At 32.0% G+C, this 12,733-nt stretch overlaps 1 protein-coding gene across 1 annotated transcript; it reads right to left on the bottom strand.

Moving 5' to 3' along the window:
- Positions 1-3,866: 3,866 nt before the first annotated feature.
- On the bottom strand, positions 3,867-12,477 carry LOC139485149 (uncharacterized). The gene is made up of 5 exons (XM_071269370.1): positions 12,371-12,477; positions 11,805-11,993; positions 6,945-7,069; positions 6,210-6,348; positions 3,867-4,090 (listed from the first exon to the last, which is right to left on the bottom strand). Exons 2-5 carry the CDS (start codon positions 11,971-11,973, stop codon positions 4,080-4,082), a joined length of 444 nt encoding a protein of 147 aa, XP_071125471.1. The 5' UTR covers positions 11,974-11,993; positions 12,371-12,477; the 3' UTR covers positions 3,867-4,079.
- Positions 12,478-12,733: the final 256 nt, after the last annotated feature.

Below are 12,733 nucleotides of genomic sequence, written 5' to 3' on the forward strand. Positions count from 1 at the left end.
AGTAACACAGCTATATTTTGTACTATGTTAATTTCATCATGGAACACTTTTTCCACAGTCAGGAGTACATTACGGGTTGGAAATAAGTTTGAAATATGTGTTAGAATTAAGATAGCTATCATTTTATATATTTAAGTTGCAGTATAAAAACAATATAAGGTCAATGTCAGAAAAATATCATTTTTTTTTTATCTCGGCGCAAAACTCGGGAAGGGCTCGGTAGAACCTTGCCTTTCCCCAGTTTCTCAGCCTCATAAAAAAGTTGATATTTTTCTGACGTTGGCCTAATACTGATTATGTATCATTCCTTCTATTTCCCATTGATACGTAGAGTTTCTGGAAACCACGCAGTCATGCAACCATAATCTACGTAAGGGTAAGGGTAGAGGTTAAGACATATGGAGATCTGATAGTAACGAATCATGATCCATAAGATATATGTCGGACCGACCAATTCAACCTGAATCACAACTTATTGCTGGTCCATCAAATGCTCCCCGAATTCACATGTAGAATCGCGCTTTTGCTATGCTGTCGCTATGTTGGTACATCGTCCTTTGTGATTTTACTACGACCTTACTGCGCTCTCACTACGCTTTTACTACGACCTGATTTCGCCACGACCGCACCACGATTGTTAGGTTAGGGTCAAATTTATTCTAGATTGACTGGACTACAAAAAATAAAGTAGAAGACAGAATGATATACAGCAAAAAGTATCAGAAAGACAACGTCTACAAATATATTAAATGCCTAATACTGCCATTTGGTGTAACTGCAGGAAACAAGTAGCAGACTGATTTTGTAAATAAAGTGGAAATTTAAAAGTTACCTCCTTAACTTGTGATGACGAACGTTTCTGATGTTGATTGCATACATTTCTATATTAGAAAACTGAAACTGAAATGAAAGAATTTTTCTCTTCTTGTCATGTAAAAGTTCCAATCTTACTTGTTTAAAAAGATGAATAATAAAATTGAGAATGGAAATGGGGAATGTGTCAAAGAGACAACAACCCGACCAAATAAAAAACAACAGCAGAAGGTCACCAACAGGTCTTCAATGTAGCGAGAAATTCCCGCACCCGGAGGCGTCCTTCAGCTGGCCCCTAAACAAATATATACTAGTCCAGTGATAATGAACGCCATACTAATTTCCAAATTGTACACAAGAAACTAAAATTAAAATAATACAAGACTAACAAAGGCCAGAGGCTCCTGACTTGGGACAGGCGCAAAAATGCGGCGGGGTTAAACATGTTTGTGAGATCTCAACCCTCCCCCTATACCTCTAACCAATGTAGAAAAGTAAACGCATAACAATACGCACATTAAAATTCAGTTCAAGAGAAGTCCGAGTCTGATGTCAGAAGATGTAACCAAAGAAAATAAACAAAATCACAATAATACATAAATAACAACAGACTACTAGCAGTTAACTGACATGCCAGCTCCAGACTTCAATTAAACTGACTGAAAGATTATGATTTCATCATATGAACATCAGGCACAATCCTTCCCGTTAGGGGTTTAGTATCATACCATCATAACATATACGAGAAGAACATAACCCGTGTCATGCCAACAACTGTATTTAGAATAAATGTGTTTAGTTCCGATGCAAAGACCTTATCAGTGACTCAATATTAACGCCAAAATATGCAATCTTTAATGACTTGACAACAGTATCGTAATAATATCCCTTCTTAATAAGTCTATTCAAAGGTTTTGTAAGTTTCTGAGGTGAATACTGACACCTTTGTGCTTTATAAAGAATATTTCCATAAAAAATTGGATGTGAAATACCTGAACGTATTAGAAGTCTGCATGTTGAGCTATATTTACGAATGATGTCTTTATACCGATGATAAAATTTAGTAAATGTTTTGACTAGTTTGTGATATCGAAAACCCTGGTGTAATAATTTTTCAGTAATACATAAATTTCTCTCGTTAAAATCTAAAACATTGTTACATACACGAGCGAATCGTACAATATCTACTGACCAGTTTTTACATTGGAGGAAATGTATGTATCCATCCTTTGTCAAGTGCATAATGTCTCAAACATTTAAGACAATTAACAGGCAGTTACTATTTAACCATGGCAGATAATAAAGATGCGAAAGAAGGTCATTAAAGCTCCCAGAAAGCGATTTACATATGGTAGTACATTGGACCGCTTGTTTTTGCCAATGACTACGCTCGTGTCTTAAATTAGTATTAAATAAGCTCATTACATTTATATCGCTGCAACCATATAACATTGCAGTATTTATCTATAGTTCCCTCGTCCAGAAATTTTGTCATTTAAAAAGAAGGATCATTGTTCGGATAATTAAAATGGATATTAAAAACTGAATTGCGGAGATATATTATAAGACAGGTGTTTGTTCATACTTTTACTCAAAAGAGTGTTGAGATTCACCAACATGATGTAGTCCACAATAAGTACATTCAATGCCGTAAACGACATTGTCTGTGGAACAGTACAGAGACTCAAAAGACTTTGTATACTAGTAATACGTTAAGTTACTAGTGAATTCTGGAGTCGTGATTAACTTATTGCATTTCTTACAAGTAATCCTCTTAAATTAGCTTGAACGGTTATTTAAGTATTAGGGGAGTTCAATTTTTAGTTTTTGAGTGATAAAAATTTCATAACAAATATTATTATCGTTTCGGAATTTAAGGTTAATACTTGGTTGCATGTAACAACGTGTACCAAAGAACTTTAGACCCTCAACATTTACTATAAACCATTTGTTCATTTGTTTAAAAAAGATCGTTTATTACCCTTGTTGATTTAATTGATATTTCAACACTACAAGAATGAAAATCATTAGAAACCGAAATTTTGAAAAATGAGCCAAATACGGTTAATATATGCCGGGAGTAGAAATACCTAATTGTTTCGAGTACTACTGTAATTCAATATTTTTTAAACAGTAAATATAAAGAAATGAGCATATCTTAGGAATCTGAAGTTCAGTAGTTGTCGTTTGTTGATGTGATTCATAAGTGTTTCTCATTTCTAGTTCCCTATATAAATTAGACCGTTGGTTTTCCAGTTTGATTTGTTTTACACGTGTTGTAGTTTTTGGGGCCCTTTATACAGGTGGCTTGCTAGATTCGGTGTGAGAAAAGGCTTCGTACTGTGACCTATTATGGTTTACTTTTATTAATTGTGACTTGGATGGAGAGTTGTCTTTTTGTCACTCATACTAATATATCTTCTTATATTTATATATCGACACACAAATGTTGACTACTGTGGTTTTGATTCCCTCGAGTGAGAAATGTCCCTCATCAGTAGCGTCGAAACACTGGTTGTAAATACTCATCAATGGTTCCAGGGGTCTCATCTGATACACCACACACGTATCGTCTGCATAAGAACCACAGTAGCGCCACCCCCTCCCCCCAAAAAAACCCACAAGGAATAACCATAATAATTATCACCAGTGCATTATATAAAATACTATATACATGTATTTATGTATACGATCGATAGTTCATTTTGAAAGAAAAGAAGTCAACCCCACTGTGAAACTCTTCTAAAACATTTACGAATAAATTGTTGACGCCAGCCGACATGTACTCCTGGAATATGTTGATCCTCAAATGACTGTTATGTTTGTTTTAAGGGTAACAAATATGTTTCAATTGTCTCAAAGGAGCAATGTTCTTCAACGGGGGCCGCTAATGCATCAATTCCAATAATCATAACGTGTATATCTTGATTGACATGATAATAATGAGTCAACATTATGTTTTGTGTATATACTAAAGTACATAACTGTTATCATGTCTTAAATGATAGGTAAATGAACCACCCCTTCACTTAATGAATAAAACAACCAATTGCTAATGGAAAGTAAGTTTTATTTTAGAATAAATATGGCTAGAATTGAATAAGATTTCCTGAAATTCATTAACACTATGCTTAAACAGACACTAGAATAAACTAACACATACGAGACATATGTATACCAGTTTTAAAATTGAAAAGAGTTGTAGATTTCTGATATATGATCTAAATAGAAATTATAATGGCTCTTCCTTGTGTCTTATGGATAGTTCAGGGTTTAACTGAAATAAAAATAAAATAAATTAAAACCGATATTTCTAGTTGTTCTTATACTATTACGAACATTATACAGATTATTAACTTCAAACATAATTAACACGATTCCTTAAATATTGAACAAAAAATATGTCACTCATGTTTAAACTAACCTAGCTATATAGTCTCTTGTGGAGAGTTGTCTTATTAGCAATCATACAATATTTTCTTATTTGTATATAGATTGTATTTTCATGTTTATTGAGTTAAATTAGAAATCTAAATCATTACGCCGAGAACACGTACACACAACTTAAACGTAACATGAATGCATACAACTTAACAATGAAAGGCTTGTGGGATTGAATTATCCAATAAAGGCAACAGTAGTATACCGCTGTTCAAACTCATAAATCCATGGACAAAAAAAATCGGGGTAACAAACTAAAACTGAGTGAAACGCATAAATATAAGAGGAGAACAACGACACAACACTACAATGTAACTAACACACACAGAAACGGACTAAGCATCAGACAAAATCCAACGAGAATAACAAATATAACATCAAAACCAAATACATGAATTTGGGATAGACAAGTACCGTGACACGTCTTATCGCAATGTCAATTTACACTCAAAAATAAGAGAAAACAAACGACGCAACGTTAAATTGTAACACACACAGAAACGAACTATAATATAACAATGGCTATATTCCTGACTTGGTACAGGACATTTTTAAAAGAAAAAATGGTGGGTTGAACCTGGTTTTGTGGCATGCCAAACCTCGCACTTTAATGGCAATGTTAAATATAACATAGAAATGACAACATAATATTACAGGACTACAATACAAATAAATAGGAAAACGTATTAGACAAAGAAACACATGATTAATGAATAACAAAAAGCATCAGGTTTAAAATTTAATACGTCTAAAACGCGCCTCGTCCACACAAGACTCACCAGTGACGCCCAGATATAAAAGATCGAAAGCGAAAAAAAGTACAAAGTTGTACAGCACTGAAGGTCAAAAGTTGAAAAAGGTTGTGTCAAATACGGCTAAGTTTTTATGCTTGGGATAAGAACATCCTTATTATTTAGAACAATTAATGCTATTGCAAACAGTAAATTTTATCAAATGAATATAACAGATATACATAATGACACTGAAGTATTAACTCATTACATAAAACAAACACGAATACATAATGAATGACCAACACAGAATAGACACACCCGACTCAGTCCAGGCCTCAACGCAGTAAATTATGAAAATGACGTCACATACGATGGTGAAAAGGCATTAAAAATTACGTCACATACGATGGTGAAAAGGCATTAAAAATTACGTCACATACGATGGTGAAAAGGCATTAAAAATTACGTCACATTTGAATATATGAAATTTCTGAAACAGCAGAAAAATTACGTCACATATGAAAAACTATATCTCAAAAGTAAGATAGAATTAGGATTGATGAGAGATGATACAAACATATGATACCATATGTGTTTACTATTATATTCATCACGATTGTCGTTGCACTTATATGGCATACATTAATAACATCATATCCATATGCAGTGACACGCAGAAAGTGCACGTCTCTAAAAGTTATATAGTATTAATGCAGTCTTTATTTCACATTTAATCTTCCTCTTTTTTACCTCTTCATAAAAGTTATTTCAATGATGTAATTAATAACGTTAATACTATCATTAAATAACTGATTTTTCATTCTAATGATTGCTTGCTGGCCTTCAGTGAAGGAATTTGAAGACAATAAAAAAACAAAAAAACAACGTGCACTGTGTACACTTCTGCATTTGAAGGTTTGTTCGAAGACCTAGAGAATTATTGTAAAATGTGTTGTATGATAATTTGACAATACGAACTGTTAAAAATACAGAAATAATATGAAGGGTTCTGAAAATTAAGCATGCATGTAAACTGCTTTGCCTGCGACTTTCGATATGTTCACGAGTGTCAACAAGTCGATTCAGTATGGGTTAAAATCGAAAAAGTCGCAGTAATGTCCTACTTTGTCTGTAAGCGTGATTGCTAATTGAAACTTAATACCTTTCATCCTACGAAGAGCACTCACATTATTACAACAAAAATTAAATTAAAAGCTATACCTCTGTAGATGGAATTTCTCCAAGCAGCACCACACATTCTGGTATTTTCTCCTTTACATTTTTTAGAACATTGGGTGTCGGGAACTCTTGGATAGTTGTTGTTATTAAGGTTATTTCCACAGAAGCATTGCTCACTATTCTGTAGACATAGATATTTATGATTTATTTCAATTGTTGCATTAGACAAATCAGTCAGAAAAACTGAACAGACACAACGTAGGGATAGCTGCACTCAATTTTCTTAAAATTTTAGATACCCGTAGTAGGAAAGAAAAATAGCAAAGCCCATTACACGTACGGTCAAAACATGTTAGGATTTTTTAAAGCACATTAATAGTTTGAATACTTCAACAAATACTTCAAAACTATACTGAAGTACATGTATGTCAAGGGAAAGATTTTGACAACTATTCTAAAAATATCTATAATTACAAAAATAACGATTATACCCTATTAATAAAAATACTCTTTTAAACAATAAATTCAATTCTTATATGTATTATACAAAATATAATATCTTATTTAAATAATGTTTTCAGGTAAAATCAAACTTCAAACTACAGAAAAAAGATTTGAAAGTCTTCATGTTATTTTATTTTTGTGTACCTGAGATATGTATATTTGTTACATCACATTTGAAGACAAAAAAATATGAAATCGTAGAAAAAATACCAAGATATGAAAACATAAAACAGAAGAGCCTTACAAAGGATCGTATATATTACGAATACTTACTTGTAAGCCTAAATATTCGAAGTTTGTACACAATGAACGACATTTCTCCAGATTCATGTCATTAGAGTTACTTTTATGTTGCTTCAAATGCCTATTGGGCTTATCAATAAAGCACCCAATATAACCTACAATAAAGCATCAACATTGGCAATGTCAGCAATTGAACAAAATGTACAATATGATTTTAATTTGAATATAACTAAACGAATAATAGAGACTTCGTCACCTCTCATAGTTATTTTAAACTGGTCGTTGTCTTTATATAATTTGGTTCATAAAATGTAATGAATAATTTACCGATTGCGTCCTTTTTTTATCGGCACATTCGGGATTCGTATGTCAGGTGATGCGCATACATGAAGAAATGTTAAACATATCGACGCTCTTGAGCTTGAAATTAATACATTAACTCCGTTTCTATTTTCCTTTTTATGCATATTTCTAAATGGTTAACTAATTAAGAACATCCGCTTCTTTATATCACCTCTAAGTTATTGACGCTGCAAGTTCGTCCTCGACTTACTAGTTTGAATATTAGTTTGACATTTTTGTCTCTCGTTCAAAAAAATTATTGTTTTGTCAAAGGCAACAGTAGTATACCGCTATTCGAAATTCATAAATCGATTGAAAAAAAAACCAAAGCCGGGTTACAAACTAAAACTGAGGGAAACACTTCAGTTATAAGAGAACAACGACACAACAGAAACACAACATTAAAATGTAACACACACAGAAACGAACTAAAATATAAAAATGACCATTTTGTTTAAATTGGTGGGTTGAACCTGGTTTAGTGGCATGCCAAACCTCCCGCTTTCATGTCAATGTTAAATATAACATAAGAATGACAACATTACATGATAGGACTACAATACAAATGAATTGGAGAACATAAAGGACAGAGAAACACACTAATAATAGCTAATAAAAGGTGCCAGGTTTAAAATTGTATACGCCAGACGCGCGTTTTGTCCACACAAGACGTACCGGTGATGAAAAAAGTTTGAAAGCCAAAAAAAGTACAAAGTTGTAGAGGATTGAGGACCAAAAGTTCCGAAAAGTTGTGACAAAAAAGGCTAGGGGTGTCTGCCTTGGATAAGAACATCCTTATCATTTAGAATAATTCATACTTTTGTAACGGTTCATTTTTACAAAATGACTATATATATTATAGATATAAATGATAAAACCGGAGACTTACTACAAAAGAAAAACGGATAGATAAATTTATGGTGTCATACCACCAATTAAAAGTCCCTATCTGTTCAACCAAATTTTGCAATTTTCACAGCTTTCTAAATATTTTACCTTAAGTTTAACTTCATAGAAACTAGGTATATCCTGAATTGTACAGGTGTCACCTTTCTGCATGCCAATTTTCAACATACATTCAAAATCATATAAGAAGGCAGAGAGCTTCCCAAAGGAGGTACCACTAAAAATAACCCCTGGTTTTCTGGAAATCTTAAATTAGTATACTATGGAGCGCATTAATACTCAATTTTTAATGCAAACTCATAGACAGGTAAATTTTTGCTCAAAATGGTCTTAATATATTTCTCTTTCAACAAAATTTTCATTTCTGCAAATTTGTTAGTTAGTTTAGGTGAACAATGACATCAAATGCACTTTTTTTTGTCCGAGTAGGCCTACTTTCACATACGTTCTAAATTTGAGGGAGTAATTGGTGGTATGACACCTAAAGAGACAAAAAAGTTGATTAGAAATCTTTTATTTTGCTTTATTCTTAATCCTTAGTCAATTTGTAGTTAAAAACAGCCTATCTGAGCATTATGCGACTTATAATAAAAATTTCACAGCTCAATTTAAACTGACTGTAATGAATGACTTTGATAGAAAAGACTTGAAAATTTCATTTTGGGCTACAGGAACATAAACTTTCAATATCAAGATCATTGTTTTACTGATTTTTTCTTTGTTTGTTCTACTTCTTTAAAGACTTCCAACAATTTTTGCAATGAATTTAGTAAAAAATCCAAGGTATTGAAGTGTCAAGGAATATTGACCCCCCCCCTTTTTTTCATCTGGTGTCAGTAAAGTACTACAAATTGATCAACAGTGCAGTCATGGTCATTTAACTGTGTTTATTTACATCAGTTAATAAAATTTAAGATATAAAAATTTCATTTGGAATAATAAATGGTGCTTTTGTGAGTTTCTACAGTGCTTACATTAGGCTATGCTATCTGCCAAGTACATAGTATGACGCAATACTATAAGGGGTAAAAATCAAATAATTTCATTAAATCTGCATGACAAAATTTTTTTGGGGGTAGTAAACAACTTATGTTTCAATGTTTAACACCACAGAATAACTTTCTGTGCATTTATAGCATTATTTAGGACATTTTTTACATAAAGGCATATTGTCAGGATGGGAAAAGCTAAAAATAGGACAAACTCAAGATTTAGGCTCTAAATTTGCAATATGTGACATTTTGCCCCCAAAAAGATTGAAATGTGGCTACTATTATCTCAAATGATCAGTTAAGACAAAAAAAAACAATTGTTTTCTGATTTTGATGTTTCACCGCATTTTACTTAAAGGTGTCATACCACCAATTAAAAGTCCCTATCTGTTCAACCAAATTTTGCAATTTTCACAGCTTTCTAAATATTTTACCTTAAGTTTAACTTCATAGAAACTAGGTATATCCTGAATTGTACAGGTGTCACCTTTCTGCATGCCAATTTTCAACATACATTCAAAATCATATAAGAAGGCAGAGAGCTTCCCAAAGGAGGTACCACTAAAAATAACCCCTGGTTTTCTGGAAATCTTAAATTAGTATACTATGGAGCGCATTAATACTCAATTTTTAATGCAAACTCATAGACAGGTAAATTTTTGCTCAAAATGGTCTTAATATATTTCTCTTTCAACAAAATTTTCATTTCTGCAAATTTGTTAGTTAGTTTAGGTGAACAATGACATCAAATGCACTTTTTTTTGTCCGAGTAGGCCTACTTTCACATACGTTCTAAATTTGAGGGAGTAATTGGTGGTATGACACCTAAAGAGACAAAAAAGTTGATTAGAAATCTTTTATTTTGCTTTATTCTTAATCCTTAGTCAATTTGTAGTTAAAAACAGCCTATCTGAGCATTATGCGACTTATAATAAAAATTTCACAGCTCAATTTAAACTGACTGTAATGAATGACTTTGATAGAAAAGACTTGAAAATTTCATTTTGGGCTACAGGAACATAAACTTTCAATATCAAGATCATTGTTTTACTGATTTTTTCTTTGTTTGTTCTACTTCTTTAAAGACTTCCAACAATTTTTGCAATGAATTTAGTAAAAAATCCAAGGTATTGAAGTGTCAAGGAATATTGACCCCCCCCCCTTTTTTTCATCTGGTGTCAGTAAAGTACTACAAATTGATCAACAGTGCAGTCATGGTCATTTAACTGTGTTTATTTACATCAGTTAATAAAATTTAAGATATAAAAATTTCATTTGGAATAATAAATGGTGCTTTTGTGAGTTTCTACAGTGCTTACATTAGGCTATGCTATCTGCCAAGTACATAGTATGACGCAATACTATAAGGGGTAAAAATCAAATAATTTCATTAAATCTGCATGACAAAATTTTTTTGGGGGTAGTAAACAACTTATGTTTCAATGTTTAACACCACAGAATAACTTTCTGTGCATTTATAGCATTATTTAGGACATTTTTTACATAAAAGCATATTGTCAGGATGGGAAAAGCTAAAAATAGGACAAACTCAAGATTTAGGCTCTAAATTTGCAATATGTGACATTTTGCCCCCAAAAAGATTGAAATGTGGCTACTATTATCTCAAATGATCAGTTAAGACAAAAAAAAACAATTGTTTTCTGATTTTGATGTTTCACCGCATTTTACTTAAAGGTGTCATACCACCAATTAAAAGTCCCTATCTGTTCAACCAAATTTTGCAATTTTCACAGCTTTCTAAATATTTTACCTTAAGTTTAACTTCATAGAAACTAGGTATATCCTGAATTGTACAGGTGTCACCTTTCTGCATGCCAATTTTCAACATACATTCAAAATCATATAAGAAGGCAGAGAGCTTCCCAAAGGAGGTACCACTAAAAATAACCCCTGGTTTTCTGGAAATCTTAAATTAGTATACTATGGAGCGCATTAATACTCAATTTTTAATGCAAACTCATAGACAGGTAAATTTTTGCTCAAAATGGTCTTAATATATTTCTCTTTCAACAAAATTTTCATTTCTGCAAATTTGTTAGTTAGTTTAGGTGAACAATGACATCAAATGCACTTTTTTTTGTCCGAGTAGGCCTACTTTCACATACGTTCTAAATTTGAGGGAGTAATTGGTGGTATGACACCTAAATAACCTCACCCAGCATATAAAAATTAACAGCCGCATTAGCCAAATCGAGAAACGCACACATTTAAGTATCGTTACATTTGAATTTCTAAAAATTTTCCCAACAAAAGGATAGAATTAGAATAGAATTCAAGATAAGGGTGTAATGTTGATAAAACATTTATTAATAACAATGAAAATTACAGTACTAATTAATATCAAACTGTGGTAGTAATTAGATAATTAATTTATTATCTAGCTATGTCGGTGTTTCTTCTTAATCAAACTGTAAACCAAATATATCGTATAAATTTAGTTGAACCAAACTGAAATCTTATTAATTTACTTGATGATTAATTATCTCTACCATAACACACAGAAAAAAAATAAAATTTACAACTACAGACGATAAGTATTGTTTATCATTTTTATCTGTCATATGTTCATTTTCAATAATGTTTTTCATTATATGAAATAATAAGGCAATTCGTAGACTACAGCTCTTACCTTCATATCTGAATTGTCTCAACTGTTCTATTTTTTCGTCAACATATTGAGCAAATTCGCTACCAGCAAGATCGAAATGAGCAGTTCCAGTTATTGCCACATCAACAGCAGTGACTACTTGGTTGTAAGATACCAAAGCCAGAACACACAAATGCAGTAGTGCAATCATATTCGTTCACTTACTTGTTGCTGCAAAATGAGTAGCTTGTACCAAGGATGTATAGATTTAATTAGCACTTAATTTGGCGATAAACCCTGCAATGCGTACTTGTATTTTATTTGTAAGCCGAACATGGATGTTAATGTTTACAATATTTAGTGAATATTTAGTAAAAAAGAAAAGTGTGAATTAAAGTTATTGTCCATTCTTTTGATGTGTTTGAGCTTTTCATTTTGCCGTTTGATAAGGAATTTCCCGTTTTAAATTTTTCCTCTGAGGTCAGTACTTCTGTGATTTTACTTTTTACAGGATCAGCATATGTCTATAATATTAATAATGCATTATAATATATAACGTTGCGTATAAAGGTATACAATTAATTTGAAGTATAACATGTATAACTTACCAAGTTAAAGGTTTATCCGAGCACTTCAGATTTGAGGTGCATGAAATCAATCTGACTGGTTACTTATATATGATGTCAATCCCTTTTCGGAAACTCGTTTGAACTTTGTATAATTTATTGTGTTTCCTGTTTAATAATGTAACGGATATTTTTCAAGACAAAACATTTTCCGTTTTCCGGAAAGATTATAAACAAGGTTATTACACATCGTAAAAAGAGCATTCCCCATTTCCATTCTCAATTTTATCTCTTTTGCAAACTACTGAAATTTGACAATGAGTGCATCATTATGCCATATACATATTGAAAATTGTTTTCATTAAAAGTTGTCTCAGACCTCTACATATTTTTTCCTTTAAATGT

The sequence above is a fragment of the Mytilus edulis genome, chromosome 8, assembly GCF_963676685.1.
Source record: "Mytilus edulis chromosome 8, xbMytEdul2.2, whole genome shotgun sequence".
In the NCBI taxonomy this organism is placed as follows: Eukaryota; Metazoa; Mollusca; class Bivalvia; order Mytilida; family Mytilidae; genus Mytilus; species Mytilus edulis.